At 39.3% G+C, this 23,880-nt stretch overlaps 1 protein-coding gene across 2 annotated transcripts in view; it reads right to left on the bottom strand.

Moving 5' to 3' along the window:
* PRUNE2 (prune homolog 2 with BCH domain) overlaps positions 1-23,880 on the bottom strand; it is a gene marked incomplete at both ends in the record, with an annotated part of 276,889 nt that overhangs the window by 186,753 nt on the left and 66,256 nt on the right. For both annotated transcript variants that reach the window (XM_080709115.1, XM_080709114.1), the window contains 2 exons: positions 7,099-7,193; positions 10,148-10,300. In XM_080709115.1, coding sequence (XP_080565241.1) covers positions 7,099-7,193; positions 10,148-10,300 — 248 coding nt within the window. The remainder of the gene's footprint in view (positions 1-7,098; positions 7,194-10,147; positions 10,301-23,880) is intronic.

Here is a 23,880-nt window from a genome sequence, read left to right on the forward strand (position 1 = left end):
ATGTGAATGTACATCATGTGCATCCCATCTCCTTCAGCTAGGTCTCCTTCTTTACTCATGTAAGATTTCCTCTTTCTCGGTTTGAAGTTTTTCCTGTGTCCCATTTTCTCCTTAGCTTCCACGTCTTAGGGAGAACATCCAACTTGTCACTTTTTGTGACTGACTAATCTCACTTAGCATAATGTTCTCCAGTTCCATCCATTTCCCTGCAAATGAAGTAATTTTGTTCTTCTTTATGCCTGAGTAAAATTCCATTGTGTACATATCCCATATTTTTGTAATCCATTCATCTGTTGATGGACACCTTGGCTGGTTCCACAGTCTGGCAATTGTGATTTGTGCAGCTATAAACATAGATATGCATGCATTAGTCTAGTAGTTTGGTTTTCCTACCTACTCTTAATCTGAGATAAAAGTAGTAACTTTCAGAAATATACCATTAGCCAAAGTGCATTAAAACCAGCTAAGTAAATTCCGACTCATAAATAAAGGTTCTACTTTTTCGATGATTCAGAATAATCACAATTTCTTTGGTTTAACATTTAAGAAAATTTAAGAGCCCTTCTGCATCTCATGAAGGGATATACTTTACTGTATGTAAGTGACTGGCATGTCCCTAGAGCTCTAGTAACTTTGAATCCAACAAGACACAGACTGTATACTAACACTGTCTATGCATTCAGACTGGCAGGCAAGGGTCGAAAAAGTTATAGACTAAGTCTGACAGCGAATGGCCCAGAATGGGTATCACAGCAGTTTTGCCTTCTTTGATAGAGTCTCCAAACAAGGCTGTCTTCATTTCTCAGCCCCTTAGATGTACGTGCCCCTCCCTACAATAAGAACTAGATTCAGATTCCCAGTGGTGTGTTGAAACTGGCTTATAAGGGTTGGTGACAGCTTATTGTTAAATTTTCAGGAAATCTGGAAACTTATTTTTGCAAGTTAAACAGAGTCATTATAAGAATCAAGCTATGCTATAGCCAGGCACAGTGGTACACACCTGTGATCCTAGGACAGGGGAGGCTGAGACAGGAGAATCACAGGTTTGAGGCCAGCCTGAGCAACTTAGTGAGACCCTGTTTCAAAATATAGTCACATAAGTTGAAGAAGCTGGGGGTGTAACGTGGATGTAGAATGCCCTGAATTTAATCCCTACTAACCCCAATGTTTAATTAAATCATATAATTTGACTTAATCACTCCATCTTTTTATTAATCTGAGATAAAAGATGGAACCCAGGGGCATTCTACGTCTGAGCTACACCCCCAGCCTCATTTTTTAATTCTGTATTTTGGAACAGGGTCTCCCTGAGTTGCAAAGGGCCTAGGTAGCTGAGGCTGGCCATGAACCGTGATCCTCCAGTCTCAGTCTCTGGAATGCTGAGATTACAAGCGTGCACCACCACGCCCGTCTGCTCCATCTCTTAATACTGTGGCATTAGGGATTAAGTTTCAATATATGAATGGGGGGAGGACAAATATATTCAAGATCATAGCGTTACTTAATCCCTGTGACTCAACAGCTAGAAAACACATGAAGGTGCTTTGTATCACGTAGATAAATAGTCTATTTACAGAGAAACAGGCCTTTGCGAATTATTTATGTCCATTTGAAATTGAATAATACATAAAATATAGAAAAGCTATCAATGGAGCACCAAGTTGACTTCGGAAGCTGAGACAGGAGGATGGCAGGTTTGAGGACAGCTTCAGCAAGTAGTGAGACTCATCAATCTTGTGAGACCCTGTTTCCAAATAAGAAATAAAAATCAGAGCCGGGTGTGGTGGCGCACGCTTGTAATCCCAGCATTTGGGAGGCTGAGACCAGAGGATCGCAGTTCGCGGACAACCTCGGCTACTTAGTGAGGCCCTCCGCAACTCAGTGAGACCCTGTTTCAAAATTAAAATTAAAAAAATCAGGCTGGGGGTGTAGCTCGAAGGTAGAATGCCTCTGGGTTCAATCCCCAATACCCATAAAAAAAGAAAAAACAACCCAGTGTAAATGTTTTTTGGTGTATGGAAAAATATGCTTATCAAAAATAACATATGCTAGTTGGACATGGTGGTAATATGCTTATAATCCCAAAATTTGGGAGGCTGAGACAGGAGGATCATAGGTCCAAGGCCAGCCTCAGAAATTTAGTGAGGACCTCAGCAACTTAAGCAAGGCTTTCAAAACAAAAATAAAATAGAGCTGGGGTGTACCTCAGAATAGAATGCCCCTGGATTCAATACCCAGTACCTTAATAAAATGCCTCCCCCAAGAGAAACTACATTCTATCACAAAAGAAGGCAGACAAATACAGTTGTTTAATCTTGACCTCCAAAAATCCTTCAAGCTCAAACAATGAAAAATTATCTTCGGTGCCTAAAACTGGTATAGGTTTGAGGCTGATCTGCCCCGTTTGGAATCCGTTTCAGTGGGTCAGCTGTGCCCACTGAGGCCTGAGTGAGCTTCTCCTTTTGCAGGGGGAGCTGAACAGTGATCTGGGAGTGCGCTCTGGTCTGTGCTCCGGATGCTAGCATGAACGCTGGTAATTTTCCTGTGTAGTGTTCCGAGGTGCGGCGTGGCGGAACTCTCCGTGCAGAGCAGAATGAGTCAGGATCTGAGTCACTCAGCCAGAACGCGGCTCACATGCTCTCCCTCCCGGGTTCCAAAGAGCAGAGTGTCTGGCTCCAAGGAGTGCCGGCTGAGAGCACAGCAGAGGGGCAGCCCAGAGAGAACATGGCCCTGAACCATTCTTTGTGATTCCGGCTCCAAAGGGACACGAGAATGTCAAGAGCTGAAATTCCCCATTGTTCCTTATTTACAGGAAACTGATTTAAGATAAAAACACGTCGCAGCAACAGATGAAATATGCTTAGCAGGCAACAGGTCCGTAGAAACAAGTCTTATTATACGTTTTATTCTTTTAGGTTGTCTGGAAAATTTATCATAATATATGTCAGGGGTAGAATCATGTCTCCCTAAAATCCCACTGCTGAAGTCCTAACCGCTAGCACCTTACACTGACTGTATTTGGAAATAGGGCTGTTGTGTATGTCATGAGATGAGATCATTAGGTGGGCCCTAATTTGTTACGACTGCTATTCTTTTTTTAAAAACAGGAGAAATAAGGGCACAGAGACACAGACAGAGGGAAAATGATGTAAGGATAAAGGCAGGGATCAAGGTGATGTTTCTTTAAGCCCAAGAACAACAAAGAGAGCCAGCAAACCGTCAAAAATGGCCAGAGGCAGGGAACAGATTCATTCTCACAACTATTAGAAGGAACTCATCCTGCTATTACCTTATCTTAGACCTCCAGTGTCCAAAACTGGGAGACCATACGTTTCTGTCAAGCCACACAGTTTGTGGTACTAGCAAACTGATATAGTACAGACATAAAAATAGTCTGACACCGTGGTGCACACCTGTAATCCCAGGACTTGGAAGGCTGAGGCAAGAGGATCCCAGGTGTCAGAGTACGATGTAGTAATTTAGTGAGACCCTGTTTCAAATTTTTTAAAAATGTTAAAAGGGCTAAGGTGTAGCTCAAAGAGAGTATGCCTCTGGATTCAATTTCCATTACCATGAAAAATAAATAAATAAATCATAATGTAATTAATATGAAAAGTGATCAGGTCAGTGCCTGGTGATTGTTCTTTCTGAGTAAAGATACTAATGACTTACAGTCCATCAAGAGATGCTTAACAGAGGTGCAGAAGCAATGGTGTCAGCAAAGGAACCGTTTATGTGAGGTGCAATGAGGAAACTCAGTTTCTTCGGTGGTACCTCGTTAGAATTGAAAGATGTGTTCCTTTCCCCTGACATCTCAATACACTCTTTACCAGGGTACAAACTAGGCTGAGCAGTAGAGTAAAAGACAAAGGAACAAAGACACATTTTGTTCCAGTTATCCCTATACTTTGAAGCCCATAAAGTCTCTTCTGATGGTCAGATCAGCAGTGACAAAGATACAAGCATCAGTCCCATAATTGATTGGTGAAGTGAATTCCATTCCGTGCTGTGTGTTCCCACAAGGCACAGCTGCATCCAGTCTCTGAACGCGCCAGAGGCTGTGTGAACGGGACTGCAGTCTCTTTTCCACGGCCCTGGCTTCCCAGTCCTCTCCATAAGAAGGCCTGCTGCTTTGACTTCAGCGAGGCCGTTTTTACCTATCACTCCCCAAAGTCCCATTTACTCTAACTACATATATTATGCAAAGATAGATGTTAAAAAATAAATAGTTCCAGGCGTGGTGGCGCATGCTTGTAATCCCAGCACTTGGGAGGCTGAGACAGGAGGATTGCACAGGTTTGAAGCCAGCCTCGGCTACTTAGTGAAGCTCTCAGCAACTTAGTGAGACCCTGTTTCCAAATAAATTAGAAAATAGGTCTGAGAGTATAGCCCAGAGGTAGAAAGTCCCTGGGTTCTACCCCCAGTACCATAATAAATAAATAAATAAATAAATAACAAATAAATAAATAGCATCACTGCCCTCAATTAACTAAAAATATTGTCTAACTATGATTAAATTATGAAATGCATATAAACGAACTAAGTTTGTCATCTAGACTAAATTTAGTTCAGACAATAGTAATGAAAAATAGGAAATTTCAAGCTTGAGGCAGGATTCTAAGTTCATGTTCATCCTGGGCAACTTAGTGGTATCCTGTCTCAAAACAAAAAAATAAAAAGACTGGGGCTTGGTGGTAGAGATTCCTGAGGGTTAATTGCCAATACAAAAAAAAAAAAAAAGGATAAAGAAAGATAGAAGGAAAGAAAGATAGAAAGAAAGAAAGAAAATAGAAAAGAAAATCAACATTTCTCAGAGTCATCATGAAGTTCTTAGGTTGGCCATGCTTTGAGAGACAAGCAAGATTTAGAAAATCCTAGCTACTAAGATTTCTTTGAGAATATATCTAGATTTAAAAGGCAATTATTTAACTCTTCCAAAACACATAAGATAAAGTTGTGGGGATCCTATCATTATTTATAAAAGTGAGGTGGACACGAATGTGAAAGGACTGTGGAAATAGAACCAAAGATGAGTAAAGATTAGGAAAACACCCCGCATCACAGGATGATCCAGATGGAGAAAATCAAATCCTGTCCTAACCATGGAGATTTTCCAAACAGACTCAATGGATGAATGCTATGAATTTTTCTCTTTCAAGGAAGTTATAGAATATCACTTAGGAGTTCTTTCTCCATTTCTCAGTCACCTTTACTATCCCCAAGATGCAAAAGTGGGGATATTATCAGTGTCGTTCAGCTGATAAGAGCATAACCATACCCTTTGTGATGCACGCAGTGTCCTTCTCCCCTCCTCCACCATCATGCCGCACTTCCAGAGACCCACTTAACCCCCTGATTAATTGCTGGACCTCCATGTAAATGGCTGTCAAAATTAAGATGATCATTTTTATTACTGATTCTGCTTGATAAACATTTAAGTTTAGCATTCCTGACAAAGCCATTTATAAACCCCTATAATATAAATGAAGCTACATTAAAACTACAGTAAGTCTATAATATTAATAGCCTTAAAATAATTTGCTAACTACAGATAGTTCCCTGAGCAATTACAAGATGTTCTCTGTTAATTTAGAAAGAATTCCAAACAAGGCATTTAAAAGCTAATAAGATGCCATTAAATGAAGGGGGACAAGGGAGGGGGAAAGAGAAAGAAAACCCTAAGGCTTGAACTAGAAGAAATGATTCTCAGAGCTACTGACCCTTGCAAAATGCATGTTTTTCTTGAGTTTCTAGACACAACACAGATTTCTAATTAGAGGTGATTATCTAGTTACTACATAGTTACTACATCCCAAATTGTCTGTCTGTCTTTCTTTTTCTTTCTTTCTTTCTTTCTTTCTTTCTTTCTTTCTTTCTCTTTCTTTCTTTCTTTCTTCCTTCTTTCTTTCCTTCTTTCTTTCCTTTTTTGCGGTACAGGGGCATTCTATTTCCGAGCGACACCACAGCCCTATTTTTTTTATTTTTTATTTTGAAACTGGGTCTCACTGAGTTGCAGAGGGCCTCACTAAGTAGCTGAGGCTGTCTGTGAACCACGATCCTCCTGTCTCAGCCTCCCACATGCTGGGATTACAAGCGTGCGCCGCCACGCCCGGCTTATTGATTCACATAGGCAACTAGTTATATGAAGCACTCATCAATCTGAAAACTCATAGAAAGAGCTGAGCCCATCCACTGACTCCGCACCATGGAGAGGAGCCCTGGGAGCTGTGAGGCGCTGAGTAATGTGACCACAGTCAGCCTCCGGGGGCTCTCGTAGGTGTGTGATCCAGATCATGATGGTAATCATCTGGGAATAAATTTTACAAAGAGCTCACAGACAAAAGCTTGCTCTTGGGTTTTCTGTGGTGTAGACATCAGCATGCATGCCTGTTCTTCCCCTAAAATGTATACACTGGCGAAGTCATCATTGCCAAGGGAAAAAAGGAACAGCAACCTATAATTCTAAAAAGCCAAAAGACAAATATCAGTGCGGCACATTTCATCTCTGCACACCTGCCTCACAAGCCGGGTGCCTCCACCTACCTCCTAAGGTATGTAGCTCGCACAAGGCAATACATCAGAAAAAAAAAAAAAAAAAGCAGGCTTCTGCAAAGGCACAAATGTGCACCATAAAATATAGTTCCCATTAGTCGGGTTAATTAAGATTAACACACAAGTCATTGAAAACCCCCAAAGTAGACAAAAAATAATTTACCAAGGAAAAGCACAAAGACAAGAGTAGAATTCACGGAGCCACTCATTTAACGGACTGGAAAGAAGTTCCTTATTAATATCGAGTTGTCACCATAATTACCAAAAGGACACACATCCAAAGAGTTTAAAAAGCCAAGGACTTTTTCTAAGTTCTTGTGCTTTAGGTTTTGTTTTACTGAGATGAATGAAATAGCTCTTGTCTCAAGAACCCAGGCTTGACATGTTCATTGACTTGGCATAGTGTTTGTACCCCTAATAATAACCTACCTGCCAAGTCAAATATACCCCAAGGAAACACTCACAGCAAAAATCTAACACTGATTTATGTGGCTGAGAAAGTTGTGCCTCAGGTGCGATTGTGTGAAAAATGCGTCCCGCCCTTACCTCGAGGGTCATGTTCACAGTACTGATGGCCACTTTTATTTCTCCATCTGACAGTTCCTTCAGATCTTTCAACATTCCTTGCTCAATACTTAAACCTGTAGACAACAGGGATGGGGAAAGTATGTTACCCTTGGGGATCATATAAAAAATTCACCCTATTAATTTTAATTATTTTATCTTTAATGGCAATTTTATCCATCACACACACACACACACACACACACACACACACACACACACACCACATTTACAGCAATGTCTGCTTCAGTTAAGATCCCAGCAGGGAAGCCGGTGTGGTGGTACATCTTGTAATCCCAGCATTCAGGAGGCTCAGACAGGAGGATTGGTCAGCCTAGGCTACTTAGTGAAGCCCTTTGCAACTCAGTGAGACCCTGTTTCAAAAATAAGAAGACTAAGCCGGGCGTGGTGGCGCGTGCTTGTAATCCCCGCACTTGGGAGGCAGAGACAGGAGGATCGCGCTGGTTCGGAGCCAGCAAGGCTGGCTTATGAGACCCTGTTTCCAAATAAAAAATGTAAAAAATAGGTCTGGGAGTGTAGCCCGGATGTAGAAGGGCTTCCAGGAACCCCAGTACCACCAAAAAATAAAATAAAATAAATAAAAAATAAAAAGACTAAAAAATAGGGCTGGGGTGTAGCTTGGAGGCACAATGCCCCTGGGTTCCATCCTCACTACCACAAAAATAAATAAATAAATAAATAAATAAATAAATAAATAATCCCAGCAAGAGAAACAATCTACTTCTGATGATGCAAAAGAAGGATCTTTAATGGCAGGACACGTACAGAGAGGCGGGCTGCATAAGTGAATAATAGAGGGTGCTGTGTATACTGACTAGCCAAGGGACAAAAGAAGAAAAGAGATCTGGGACTATGGAGGAGGGGCTTCCAGAAACCAGCACCAAAGCAGGGAGGATGGGGAAGAAAGATCCGGCCTGTTTCATCCTGCCTCACCACCATTTTCTACATGCCACTGACTCTTGCTTTGGCCAACCCAACCTGAAGCCAGGGCCACAGGATTCCGGAGGATGGGATGCTCGAGCTCAGCCTCTGGAGGCCCAGAGCAGGTAGAGTAGGGAAGGAATGCGTGGGGCCAGGAAAATAAAGAAAACTATCATAATCATGAAAAGTAGTCAAAAATACCAAACAAGGCCAAATTTTTGGTTTAAAGGCACCTTTAGGCAAGCCCCTATGTTTTCTAGTACAATTTAATTCAATGTGCACTTTATAAATGTAACTCATAAAGCTATCATAATTGACTTGGACACCCTCATAATAGGCTTTAGCAGTGGAGGGTATTGATCCCTTAATTGATGGGAGGGGGAAAATCCAGAATGATTAAATTATCTTGAACTGCACAGTTGTCAGTTGACCAAAGTACTTCAAGAAGTCTATCACAGAAAATCAAAAAACAGAGCCGGGCATGGTGGCGCACGCTTATAATCCCAGCATTCGGGAAGCTGAGACCAGAGGACTGCAGTTTGCAGACAGCCTCAGCTATTTAGTGAGGCCCTCTGCAACTCAGTGAGACCCGGTTTCAAAATAAAGAATAAAAAATTGGGCAGGGGGTGTAGCTCGGAGGTCTGAATGCCCCTGGGTTCCATCCCCAGACCCACACACAAAAAAACAGCCTTAATATTTAATTTTCATGCTACATTATTATGTCTGATTAGGCCTACCCTCCTAGAAGAAGATGCACAACAAATCCTATTAAAGCACAGGTTTCCTTCCCAAATGTTTTTAGAACATCAGAGTCAACTCCCTAACACAGCAGCAGCATGGGGAAACGGGCACTAAATATATTTGAATGGAAGACTGAAGAGCCATATATTTTTCTTCTGCTTCATAAAATGATTTATGGAATATATTGTAACATTAAAAGTTTGGTATAGTTTTGAGAATGAATGACAAAATGTATGCCATTGTGCAGCTAGGCATGAGAATATGACTATACCCGTGCTCAGGTATCAGGTCTGCCAGGGCCCTACACACATCTCCATGGGCCTTCCTTTCTCAGTGTGCTGCCCCCACATGATGCTTGACCACCAGCATCTGCAATTTTTCCCGAGGAAATATCTGGCTACCAGAACCTGCTTTGAGGAATTAATACTCCTGGGATAAGGGAGCCCCCTACTACTGATCTGTTGGTAAATATTTAACAGGCAGCAACAAAACCTAATTTGTAGTGTGTGTCAATTTCTGTGGTTTCAATACTTCCTGTGGCTGGTGCCAAACAATAAAATTTGCCACTCCTTTCCTAGTGGGCTTAAGCTCTGGCTTCCCACTGAACAAACTTGCTTGATAAATCACCTCATTAATTTATTCATGTTTCCAGGGATCACCTCCCCAGTAAACCGCTTTGCTACTGGAGAATCCCAAAGTAAGGGAGAAAGTCGTGTATTTGGTGTTTGTGCCTTAAGCATATACAGCCTGGATTTAAACCCTGGTCTGGCCACTTGCCAGCTGTGTGTGTTTGTGTTGGAAAAGCAAAGGGGGCTTTCTATGCTTCAGTGTTCTCAACTGGAAAATGAGGATAATGGAGCACCTGTCTCAGGGCTGTCATGAGGATTCAGGAAGAACATCCCTGCCAAGACAAGCCATCAGAACCTTGTATAAATTAGGCTTTCAATGAGTTATAGATTCCTTGTTCTGATAAAAGCCCAGACTTAGCAAACAATCTCATCAGTTGAGTTACCTTCTCTCTTTTTCTTCTAGAATTAATTGGATTATGAAACGCCATTGTGCTTGACCTTGCTCCTTCCTGCCAGGTTCTCAAGATAGAGCTCGATCAAGCAGGTAACCATGCATCTAAAGTGTGCATTAGGCACACGGAGGCCAGGAACAAAGATCTCGGAGAAGAGGCCACAGGACAGGTTGCCTACGTCTAGCTGAGCCTGAAAAATCTTCCACAGCACAGAGCAAGAACTAGGAAAACAAAAATATGCTCAGATTCACCTCCTCAGGCCCAACCACTCTCCACACAGGCCATTCCTACGAGGAAGCAGGCAGGGAGCCGGGGACTGGCACTCACCCTGGGCACTGAACTGGGTCTCCTGCAGGATGCTGATGATGTCTTCTCTTGGGGGCAAATTAGGAAACTTTTCTTCCAGGATGGAAAGAATCTCTTCCTGCTTCTCCGAGATCTTGTCTGAATCCATGGCCATCCACTTGAAAAGGATGCTGCCTGCAAGATACGGATAAAAATGCCCTTGAACTTTCCAGCAGCCAGGAAGGACAGGGGCCAGGAAAATCCATATGGTATTCCTCAGGCATTGATGTCTGCTACTTCACCGACCCATGCATGCTCTATAGCACAGAGCGTACGGATAAAGAAACAACATGCATAGCTTTCCACCACCCACATGAACACACAAAAGTGGTTATGCATTGGTTTTAAGTGATTTCCGAATGGGAATTAACGGGAAACTATTTAAAAATCTGGTCAACACGATTCCTTTTAAAGGATCACAGAGAATGTTGTTCCTACTTATCACATCACGGACTTTACACTTGAACTTCTTTCTTCTCATAACTAAATGATTGTATAGTTCCTCTGTCAACAACTAAGGAGTATGACAAGTTGGTTAATCTGACATCTGCTTCTGGTATTTCAAGCACCATGCACAGTTTTGCAGTAATTTACTATTATTTGATTATAAAGATTCACAAGCTGGCTCTAAATTGCAGGTTTTTGATTACAGAGTAATTTGCTGATTTGGTGTTTTGATGGAAAATGTTGAAAAATTAGATTGGAGATGTGGACAATGAACAGATATGAAGGGTCTCACAAACCATCCTTGGTTAACTTTTGTATTCCAAGTGGAAGACCATTAAACAGTTTTAAGCTGAAGGAATCTGATGCTCCAATTCACACTTTGTAAAAATGACTGTGGTTACTATGTAGAGAATAAGTTATTAAAGAAATACATGGAGGGTCAAATAAAAGAGAATTTTTCAGTATAAGAATTAAGAAAGGGTTAGCATGAGAAGTATAAGCTAAAATGGTCATTTAAATGGTTGAGAATAGTCAACTGGACTTTGAGCATACACCTCTCAGTCTGACAATATCTGACATAAAACCCAAAATATAAAAGGTGATTCCCTCAGCTCTTATTAAGGTCAAGAAGAATCTGAATTTCAAAAACGACCTCCAGGTCGGTGGTGGTAGCACACGCTTGTAATCTCAGTATTTGGGAGGCTGAGATAGGAGGATCACAGTTCATGCACAGCCTTAGCTACTTAGGCCCTTTACAACTCAGCAAGACCCTGTTTCAAAATAAAGAATAAGGTGTTGTAGCTCGGAGGTAGAATGCCATTGGGTTCCAATCCTAGTACAAAAAAAATTTAAAAAAGATCTCCATCTGCTTCTGGCTCAAGTAGACTACTTATAGCAAAAACAAGAAAAGAACTTGTATTGGCAACAGCCCCAACAAAATATTAAGGAGAGTATATGAGTTACCCAAGTGACACTGTGAGAAACTAAAATTTTGGAGAGAAGGTAAGTGCAGAGAAGCCAAGCCAACACTCCAGATAATGCTATGGGCACGTGTGAAATTCTCAACACTCTTCTTAATAACAGTTACTATGGAAAGGGGGAGGAAGAAGGGTGGGTCTGCAGGGAAGCATACCAACTGCTGTGTGTGTTTCTATCACTCTGAAACTTATTATGATATACAATTACAATGTACTGGTAAAAGCATTTTAATTTTTTTATTTTAAAAAAGAGACCAACCAAAAATTAGGTGTCGCTTTTCAACAATAGTTTCAAAGAGCTTTGAAAACTAAAACTGGAGTTTAGGCTCACCATAGAGAAGCAATCTTAAATAACCGTGATTTCAAGATAGATGCCTGAGGAGCTATGCCCTAGAACGAGAGTTCAAACCCTTTTGTCTGGAGATCCATCTAGCTTACTGCTTGTTTTTGTAAACAACGTCTTATGGGAACACAGCCACATTCATTAATTTATGTGTTGTTTATGGATGTTTTTGTACTCTGACAAAGTTGAATAGTTGTTATGAAGACCCACAAAGCCTAAAATAGTTCAATACTATCTGCCCTATTCAGAAGGTTGCCAAGCCCTGTCAAGGAAAGGAGTGAAGCAAAAACAGACCAATATTCATGAAGACTGAAATCCTGACTTGCATCTTCTCAAATACAAAATAGACTGTTTATCTGCCACTTTTCTTATGCCTTTGAAGTACAAAAGTAAGTCCTCTCTTTAGCAAAAGAATCTCATAATCCATGGCCTCATGATCTGCAGTTTCATATACAACAATCAATCCTCAATAAAATATTTACCAGATATAAAGGAAATAAGACCAAAAGACCAGACACTGCAGAGGGAAAAAATCTCATGAGGAAAAAGAATGAAAATAGCCAAAAGTAATTTTAAAAATTAACTGGAGAACTGCAGTAGAGAATTAAATTCTATAAATAAAATGATCAAATAACATTTTTAAAACTTTTTTTTTTTGCATTACTGGGGATGAAACCCAGGGGCATTTTACCTGTGAGCTACACGCTCAGCCCTATTTTTTATTCTTTATTTTGAAACAGGGTCTCACTGAGTTGCAAAGGGCCTCACTAAGTAGCTGAGGCTGTCCGCAATCACGAATGATCCTCCTGTCCCAGCCGCCCAGATGCTGGGATTACAAGTGTGCCCAGCTAAAAACTTTTAATATAATAACTTCATTTAAGAACATTAAATATGTTTATAGCAAATTAGATACCTTGAGGAAAAGATTAGTAAACTGGAAAATGCGTCAGGAAAATACCTTTATGGAAGCACAGAAAGGGGGGTGAAAAATACAGAGATGAATATAAAAAACAAATGACATGGATCTATTATGAAATTTAGGACTTACTTTTCTAACTCAGAGAAGAATGATATTGACATTAGTGTTTTGATAGTAATTATGTTGACTCTGTTGATTATTTGGGTACAATGGCCATTTTGATAATATTTATTCTGCCTATCCAAAATCATGGGAGATCTTTCCATCTTCTAAGATCTTTTTTGATTTTTTCTTTAATGTTTTATATTTTCATTGTAGAGGTCTTTGACCTCCTTGGTTAGGTTTATTTCAAGGTATTTTATTGTTTTTGAGGTTACTGTAAATGAAATTTTTCTGGATATCTTTTTCAGTTTAATTCCTGGTTGACATATAGAAAACCTACTTATTTTTTTAGATTGATTTTATATCTTACTAATTTGCTGAATTTGTTGACCAGCTCTAAAAGTCTTTTGGTTGAGTGTTTGGGGGTCTTCTATGTATAGGGTCATGTCATCTGCAAATAGAGAAAATTTTAGTTCTTCTTTTCCTATTTGTATTCTTTTGATTTCCTTCTCTTGCCTTAATTCTGACTAGAGTCTCAAGGACTATTTAAGAATAAGTGGTGATAGTAGACATCTTTGTCTTGTTCCTGATTTTAAAGGGAATTCTAGCAGTTTCCCCATTCAATATTATGTTAGCTTTGGGTTTATTGTATATTGCCTTTATAATATTGAGGTAAGTTTCTTCTGATTTTCTGCAACATTTTTTGGAGGGGTGTTGAGTTTTGGCAAATGCTTTTTCAGCATCTATTGAGATGATCACGTGATCTTTGTTCTTAGCTCTGTTTATGTAGTGAGTGTCCTGTATTGATTTGCATATGTTGAACAAGCCTTGCATCCCTGGAATGAAACCAACTTGGTCATGTGTACTTGCTTGATATCATTTTGAATATATATCAGTAGTATTCTGTTTAGAATTTTTGAATTTATGTTCACCAAGGAATTATGTCACTTGTAGGAAAACAGATGAACCTGAAGAACATTTTGTTAAGCGAGATTAGCCAGTCATAGAAAGTGAAGAGTCAGGCCAGGCATGGTGGCGCACACTTGTAAACACCCCCCCCCCCCGCTTGGGAGGCGGAGACAGGAGGATAGCACAGGTTCGAAATCAGCCGCGCTACCCTGTTTCCAAATTTAAAAAGTATAAAAATATGTCTGGGAGCGTAGCCCGGAGGTAGAAGGGCTTCCAGGAACCCCAGTACCATCAAAAAAAAAAAAAAAAGAAAAAAAGAAAAGAAAAAAGAAAAGAAAAGAAAGTGAAGAGTCATATGTCCTCTCTCATATGTGGAAGCTGAGTAGTAACTGGTATATATGAGGGGCTTGAGATAATAGAGGAGAAACTCCAGTGGAGAGAAAAAAGTGGTTTGCGGGAAGGAAGGAGGAAGGGGGAGATTAATCATTAATGAAGGAAACACTTCCACTGACGTTGTATACATGCATGAGAATATCAATGCCAGTTCAATATCATGTATTGGGAAGAGGGGAGTGGGGCCGGAGCTGGGAGAAAACTCACCAAGTGCTGTGTGCGTGAATGTCATTATCATTATGAATTGCATTATAATGTGAGACTATAATGCACCAATAAAAGTATGTAAAAAGATGCAGATATAGGCATAGTACACACGCAACAGTTATTCCTGGAGAGGAGAGAATGAGGGGGAAGCAAAGTTTGAAAGGGCAATAGAAGCGCTGATTTTTAAAATTGAGGAAAAACAGTATTTTTACATTCATGAAAAAATATGCACCCAAATTAGGATTGACACAAAGAAAAATACTCATAGGCAAATGACAGTAAAACTACTAAAAATTAAAGGAAGGAAAAACACATTGGGGTCAAAGAAACTACAATAAGATTGAGACTAACTTAAACTAAAGTGATAAAAGTCAGAAGACAATGGAATTATATCTTTAAAATGCTGATATGAAATTACTACCATTCTAGCATTCTACATTGTCTGAAAACAAGTGAGAAAATTAAGGTAAAACAAGGCTACTTTCAGAATAAACAAAAAACCCCTGAAACTATATATCACTAAAAGAGCTGTGCTAAAAGAAATATAGGAGGAAAAGAAAATTATTCCAGATGGAAGCAGAAAGATGCAGAGAGGAAAGATCACTGGACAATTTAAATGCATGGTTTAAAATAAATCAGTGTTCATTGCATACAACACTTATAATAATGTGTAGTTTAAAACATGTTTCATTAAAATACGTTTCAGTAGAACAAATTTAAGGAGTTAGAGGTAGCATGCTAAGGTTTTTAGATTGTAAAAAAAATGTAACAATGAGGCAAGAAAATGAATTAAAGAGGAAAAGGAAGAGAAGAAAATAAAACAATCTTTTCTCATGAATGATACATTTGTGCATGTAACAAACTCTAAGAATCTATAAATGACATTAAAATAATAAGTAAGTTAGCAAACTTTCTGCATCTTAAGTCAATAATACAACTGTATTTTTATAAATAATCCCAAATAATCAACTAAAAAATGTTTGAATGCAATAGTAGCCAAATATAAAATACTTAGGGATAAATTTCACAAAAAAATGTGCTTGTGTTATAGTCAAACCACAATCTATTTTCTTTGATTTGGAATTTTATTTTTTAAATGCATGAGATAGAAAAGCAGTGTTCAAAATTAATCTAAAAGAGACTGCATTAAAGAATCCTACAGAATAATTTAGTGAAAAGAGGCTGCTGACATTGGCTTAAGATTAATTCAACTTGACAATTAGAAAGGAAATTATGTACTAAAATAGGTAGAAAAAACTAACTTCAGAAGATGTTCATCGTTCACTGGGTTTTTGTTTGTTTATATGAGAAATCTATGACTCAACTTTATCCCAGAGACTTATCTCTATGGCAAATTTTCAGCCTCACATTAGAAAACCATTTAGTAGTTACATACCTGATTAAGTATCAGTATCAGGATATTCATCAAAAACACCTGCCAGCAGACTCAGACCTGCTTTGCGTGAATATTGACCTGATTTCCAGCAAGGTGCAGAAGGAAATACTTAGGTCCATAAACTTGTACCCCAAAGCATACCAGCTATTCATAGGCCGGTAGAGAGGGCAGCAGAATAAACAGCAAGCAATGGAAAAAGCAATTACAATCAGATACTAAAGAATACTTCATTTCATTAGAAAACACCTAACCACAATATTCTTTATTTAAAGAATGGAGACGTGAAGAGCCTCTTGCCAAAAGCTACGGCAGCACATTAATATTAAACATGATGTATCTGAGTCAGAAGTTGTTTGGGGAAAACATTTGGCACAGTAAAGGCATAGTCTGCATGATGAATTCTTAGCAGAAAAGGGGATATTTAAACAGCTTTTCGGTTTCACCTGAGATTGATTTTTTTCATACTGAAACAAATATTAAAGAATGAATAACACACAGGAGTGAGAGAGAAAAGAGAAAGAAGGAAAAAATTACAACCTTGTTCATATTTTTGTTGGAAAAGGTATAAAAAAGCATATTATCCAGTGACTAATATTCTTACAAATTTAAAATATCTGAATTTAAGAATGAGGCTTATCTTTGTACGACAGAAGAAATAACATTCAGAGGTTGAAGAATCATTTTTATTTCATATCTAGCAGAAACAATCATTTCTTTCTTCTACCCCCAACATCTTCCTAAAACAAAACAGTCCTCCCTCTTCCTAAGCAAAGCAGGCGATGTAATTCCTTTTGGACTTCGTAACCACTTCAGGAGAGAGATGATTCACTCTTTGGGCAGTGGCGGGGGGAGGGGGGATCTTGGCTCTGTTTCTTCCCTATGTGACCTCCTTAAAAGGATCTTTTTGAAGTCTGTTAATCTAGACTACTAAAATAGCAAGCAACGATTCCTTATTAAAGGTCAAATAAAATTGCCAACAGAAAGGGGGGGGGGAGAGAGAGAGAGAGAGAGAGAGAGAGAGAGAGAGAGAGAGAGAGAGAGAGAGAGAGAGAGAGACGGACGCAGGGTTTTGTGTAAGTGGGTTGCTTTGTTCTGTTTTATCCTAGGGTATAGTTTTTCCACTTTATCCTAAACTAAGAGCAATTGCTATTGTTTCACTCTTTACTCTGCAACTGCTGTGAAGGGCTCATACAAATAAATGTGAAAGGCCATTTTGGCAAAGCGTGGTTTTTTTACCAGAACTGTGCCTGGTAATCAGTGGCTGAAATCTCATTGCCAGATGGTTCCCAGAAACACACAAATACACATCTGCACATACACACAAACTCTGGTGTGATGATTCAGCAATCTAATGGATCTTAAATCTGGCAGTAGTCCTCTACTACCCCTCTCTGAGGAGATAAAACCAAAGGTTGAAGAGTCCAAGGGTCAGTCTATAACGGTTTGCTTTGGCACAAATTCATATCATAACCACGTACCAAGTTCAGGCCACCTAAACTGTGACATCAGGTGACTTCTAGGCATAGACAAGTGGCAGCATGATGGGAAATAACAAAAAGATCTTAGAAACAAGAGGAGGGAGAAGAATAAGAAGAAAAAGAGATAAAGAGGGTAGGAAGGAGAAGAGAAAGACAATAAGAGTAAAAACCACACAGCGAAAACAGGGTGGGGAGGGGGATGGAGAAGCCAAGAGACACATTTCCAAAGATCAGTGTCACCCGTGATCTGCTATGTGCACTCTCTTTTCTTACACAAGTAATTTCTCGCACAAATAATTAGAAAGCAATGCTACATAATATGTGCTTTTCCAGGTGAGCGTGGATGCTAATGATTTGCTTTCTGAGTTTTCTGTCTGTGGTGCACGCCTGTGGTCCCAGGGACTCAGGAGGCTGAGGCAGGAAGAAAGATTATAAATTCAAGACCCGCCTGGGCAACTTAATGATACCCTGTCTTAAAGAGTTAGGGATGTAGCTCAGAAATAGAGCATCTGGAATTCAATCCCCAGGACCAAACCAACCAACCAACCAACAAGAAGACCTAGCTACTATAAAAATTTTAGTTTAAGAAAATACATCCTCTTTTCCAACTGAAATCATGGAAGATGATAGGAGGAAAAGAGGTTCTGCTATGCCAGAAACCCTTAGGAAAATGCAAAGGAATTTTGCACAGCAGCAGGGCATGCATCTGAGAAAGAAGTCTGCCCAGAGATGCTTTGATAGATAAGGAGACTTATCTATGAACAAGCTGGCCACTATCACAAGGAACGTAGGCAGATGTATGGATAATAGATCTGAGATTCAAAAGGCTGGAAATGGTAAGAAAAGCTGACAACTTTTATGCACCCATGGACCTCAAATTAGTGTTTGTTATGAAGTTTCCTTGGTGTGAGCGCCAAGGTCTGAAAGGCATAGCAGCCTCTTCCCCTTCTCCAGATCTTCAAAGACACCTTTGTGAAGTTCAGCCTGGCTTCAGATAACATGCCAAGGACTGCTGATACTGCACACATTCAAATGTGAGATTAGTAAAAGGCAAAATCAATAAAAAGCAAATTACCTTGAAAGATAGCACTTTGATTGCTGGATCTCTTTAGTAAATATGGCATTATCTGCATGGAGGAACTGATACATGAGATTTGTGCTGTTGGGAATGCTTCAAAAAACTGAATAACTTCCAGTAGCCCTTCAAGTTATCTTCTCCACGAGGTGGAATGAAGAAAAGGACCACTTATTTTGTAGAAGGTGGGAATGCTGGCAACAGGGACAATCAGACTGACAGCCCCGTTGGAAGGATAAACTAAAGTGTCTACCATGGTATTTTTGGTAATATGGTCAGTTAATAAACAGTGATGGTTATTTAAAAAAAAAGAAAATACAAATTATTTCAACTTTGTTAATTCCTCCACAAATCATGAAACACTTTGGCCACAGAAGCACCTGCTGACATTTACCCACAACTGTTCTACAGGACCCAAAGGATACAGTGACAGATGAGATTATCAGAGAAACTCACACTGGTTATTTCTATGTTTACAACACAGTATTTCCTTTTTATTGGTATATAGATGACTTTTTTTTTTTTTTTGCGGGTCTGGGGATGAAACCCAAGGGCATTTGACATCCGAGGCCACACCCCATGCCCTATTTTTTATTCTTTATTTTGAAACCGGGTCTCACTGAGTTGCAGAGGGCCTCACTAAGTAGCTGAGGCTGTCCGAGAACCGCGATCCACCAGCTCTCAGCCTCCCCCTATTGCTAGGATTACAAGCGTGCGCCACCACGCCCGGCTATAGATGACCTTTTAACAACAACCTTTTAATAACATGGGAAGCAGGTTCTGTCTCAATATTTGATTAAAAATAGTATGGTACATGCAAATACTTTGATAGTGATATTAGTAAGTTATAAGATTAAAAAGGTTCCAATATTTAATCTAAATATATTTTTTCTGCATTTAGAGAAGACTCCATCATGTATAAAAAAAGAAATCTGGAACAGAAACAAAGGTCACTAGGCTAAAGTTGAAACTGATTACATCATAGGGTTACCAAGGAATCCCGGAGCACTGACTGAGAAGGGAAGGATCTGACCCACTGAGCGTAGTTCCTGGGTAAAGAAGGGCAGAGCTGGGGATGTCAGCAACATTGTCTTCTCGAGAAGACTGATGCACAGGGGGAAAGTTTAGATTCGGTTGAGTCTTTTTATTTTTTTTTTTTTTTTTTTTTTTTTTTTTAAATTTATTTTTATTGGTGCACTGTATTCATACATCATAGTGGGATACAAACTTTTGTAGACAAACATGCACACATCGCCCAGTCAGCCCCCACCCGATCCCCACCCCATTCTCTCCCCATCCCTCCCTCCCATGCTTGGCTTAGTGGTTGACATCTAGTATTATAGCAATTTATCCAAAATTAAAAATGATAATCTCACATAACAGTTTCATTTGTCTGATACCAAGCTTTTGATGACTTAAAGATAACATTTCAATATTTCTTTTTGCTTTCTTTCTTACCAGAGAATATTTTTTTCTTTTTTTTAGGTGAAACTATCATATATTTATTTTTCAGAAAAAAATCTATCCTGATATGGAAAATGGACTCTAGATACCCAAAACAATCTCGAAGCAAAAACAAAGCTAGAAGATGTATATTTTCTGATTTCAAACCATATAAAGCTACAATAATTGAAACAGTGTAGTACTGTTCTAAAGGCAGATATATAGACCATTGGAGTTAAATACAAGCCTAGAGCTAACTTCTTCCCTATATTGTCAAGTTATTTTTGACAAGGTTTCCACGAACATTTGGTGGTGGAAATAATAATCTTTTAACTAAATATTGTTGAAAAATAATAATTACATGGAAAAGAATAAAATTGGACCCTTACCTAATCCCACATACAAGTATTAACTCAAACTAGATAAAAGACCTAAATATAAATCTTAAGACTATAAACTTTTAGGAGAAAATCTGAGTCATAAAACCTCACAACATTGAAATTGGCAGTGATTTCTTGGATATGATTTCAATGGCACAGGCAACAGAAGAATATACAAACTCCCTAAAAAATAAAAGAAAATATTGTATATCCAAAGACAATGTAAACAGAGTTAAAAGTTACTAATAGAATTGGATAAAATATTTCCAAATGCTATATCTGAAGGTATATTAATATTCCAACTAGAAATCCTAAAAATTAACAACAATAAAGGCAAACAATACCATTTAGAGATAGGTAAGACTAACATAAATAATGAATCTCCACAGATAACCAATCTTAGTTGTCTGTTGGATGGAAACTCTTGTTTCTCTGGTTCTGGTGAGTGTTACCTATTTCTTCTTTGTAGTTAATCTCTTTGAGTATTTTCTCTAACGCTGGTTTTGAAGACATAAATTCCTTCAGTTTCTGTTTGTCATGGAAGCTTCTTATTTCTCCATCTAATTTGATAGAAAGTTTTGCTGGATAGGAAATTTTTGGCTGGAAGTTATTTTCTTTCAGAGTTTGGAATATGTTACTCCAAGCCCTTCTGGCTCTCATGACTTGGTTTGGGAAGTCTGGAGTGATTCTAATTGGTTTGCCTCTGAATGTCACTTGGCCCTTTGTTTTTGTTGCCTTTAAGATTCTCTGCTTGGCTTCCACATTGGTCATTTTGACAATTATATGGCGTGGGGATCCTCTTCTCCGATCCTGTCTAAAGGGAGTTCTATAAGTTTCCTGGATCTGTGTATCAACCTCTTGCTCTATATTTGGAAAATTTTCTGCTATTACTTCCTTGAAGAGATTGTTGATCCCTTTGGTATCACTTTCTTTTCCCTCCTCTATTCCAATTATTCTTAGGTTAGCTCTCTTAAGATGGGCCCATATTTCTTCAATGTCAGATTCCTGCTGTTGGATATCTTTTTCTAGATTAGAAACCATGCATTCATTTTTGGATTGCTCATCTTCTAAGAGCGAGATTCTGTTCTCCATGTGGTCTAATCGGTTGTTTGTGCTTTGAATTGAGGCCTTTACTTCATTAATTGCATCCTTTATCTCTTTTTGGCTCTCTCTGAGTTCTTTTCGAAGCACTTCTATTATTTCTACAGTTATTTTCCTGATTTGATCTTCTAGAAATCTCTGATTTTCTGTTTTATCAGGTTCTGATGTTGTGGGGTTGTGCACATTCATTACTTCAGTGTTATTCCTCTTTCCCATGATTTCGGAGGTTTGTGCCTTCTCTGGGTTCTTCCCTTGGGTCACTATGGCTTCACTTAAGGTGCTCTGGATCTCGAGTCTCTATTATCTCAGACCCTACTACTCCTTTACTGGGTTGTATCACAGAGTCTCCGACCCAGGGAGTCGATAGAGGCTGCTTTAAACTATGGGGGGTGCCAGGTTGCACGCTCTCCTATGGTGTGATATCTCTGCCACCACCACTCCCTCACTGGGTCAAGTCCCAGGAGGCACAATACTGGGATTTCTCCTCTGTGGCCCGCAATTTGACTCACTGTTCTTGAGTACGTAGATGTAGCTGTATTGGACTCGGTGAATTCACTGCTGCTGCCGCCGCCGGTGGCAATATGGCGCCTCTGCCACGCCCTCGGCCATGAGGCTGGCGTATTTTTTCTTCTCTGGTTTTGATTTCCACTCTGAATCCCTGCAGCGTGTGCTGAGCTCAGCCACTGGGAGCTTTAAATGCTGTCTGCGCCGAAAGATCCCGCCTGGCTGTTCCGCATCGGCTCACCTCGGCTTGCTGTAGCCATCCGCTGAGTTCGCCGCTGCCGCCGGCAGTATGGCGCTGCTGCCGCGTCCTCGGGCGCGTGTGTCTCCTCTGTGGCCCTGAGCTCTGTTCTCAGTCCGCTTTCTCTCTGGAGCCTGGTGGTTTTTTTGTTTTTCTGGTGATGGTGTTTTCTGGCTATGAAAGGCGCTCTTTTTGTGGTAATGGAGATTGGTTGTTAGCGGGACTCTTAAGCCCCGCTTTTCTCGGTTGCCATCTTCCCGGAAGTCCCGGTTGAGTCTTTTTAAAATGAAGAAATAGGAGGGATGTGGTGGTGCACACCTGCAATCTCAGTACTTGGGAGACTAAGACGGGAAGATAACAGATTTGAAACTAACCTCAGCAACTTAATGAGACACTATTTTAAAAAAAATTAAAAGAGCTGGGGGTGTAACTCAGAGATAGAATGCCCCTGGGTTCATTCCTCAGTACCACAAATAAATAAACAAACATAGAAATGTGATATTACTATTCATATTGTTACTGATACAAACACAAATACCAGTTACTCCGTTTGTTTTATTTATATATTTTATTCATTTGTTGTTGTGTGGTACTAGGTATTGAATCCAGGAGCATTTTACCTCGGAGCTACATCCCCAGCCCTTTTTATTTTATTATTTAGAAACAGGGTGTCACTAAATTGCTGACAGCCTCACTAAATTCCTGAGGCTGGCTTTGAACCTTTGATCATCTAGTCTCAGCCTCCCAAGTACTGGGATTACAGGTGTGTGCTGCCATGCCTAACTACATTTCTATGTTTAGATTTGCTCTAGGGAGCTGCTATCCAAAGTTTCAAACTGAATGCTAGTTTTATGCCTCCACATTTATTATTCTATTTTGATAAGGTGTTTCATTAGAAAACATATTTCAGTAGACAGATAAAGAATACCTTCATTGACTACTTTTCTTTTTCTTGATCTTGACAATTTTGTTTTGTTGTAGTTCATGCATTCTTGCAAGCCATCTCAAATATTCTATTCAACAAGGAAGGACATAAATAAAAAAAATTATAGATAGATGATAGCTAGCTAGATGATAGACAACTGACCTATGCAAGTAGATCCTATAATGTAAGACAGTGAGGATGCATATCATATGATTTTTATGTAAGGTACAAAAACAGGCAAAACCCATGTCTAATGTCATTGGGTACAAACCAGAGGAGTAGTAAACATATTTTAAAACTCAAAGAAGTATGTATCATACAGATCAGAATACTAGTTACTTTTAGTTAGGGAGGGAGTTAGTACTGATGGGAAAGAGCATGGAAAAGGTCTCCTTGTTCAATTTTTATATGAGTAATTATAAAAAGGAATTACCTTTGTGATGATTTACTAAGCTGATATTTTTATAGTGTTTTCTGCACAGGTATAATGCTCTACAAAGGAGTTAAATTATATACATAATTACTGAAATTACATAGAGATGTGTGTATAATGCAACCAAAAAATTAAAATAAAATAAATCCTTGCAAAATACTAAAACAAATTCTATTAGGATTTCTAAAAGCTATAAAAATGGTTAAAGGGAAGAATTTCAACTCGTAATAATGAAAGGTCTTAATAAAAGACCTTTTTATTTCAGTTTAGGCATACATTGTTTAAGTACATGAAGCAGAAAGAAATTTTTCTATACTTCTATTCCACCAAAAAGTGCAAGTATTGCCAGGCGTGGTGGTGCACACTTATAATCCCAGTATTTGGGCAGCTGAGACTGGCGGATCCCGGTTCATGGCCAGCCTCAGCTACTACTTAGTAAGGCCCT

Source organism: Muscardinus avellanarius, assembly GCF_963383645.1.
Source record: "Muscardinus avellanarius genome assembly, chromosome: 13".
Lineage (NCBI taxonomy): Eukaryota > Metazoa > Chordata > Mammalia > Rodentia > Gliridae > Muscardinus > Muscardinus avellanarius.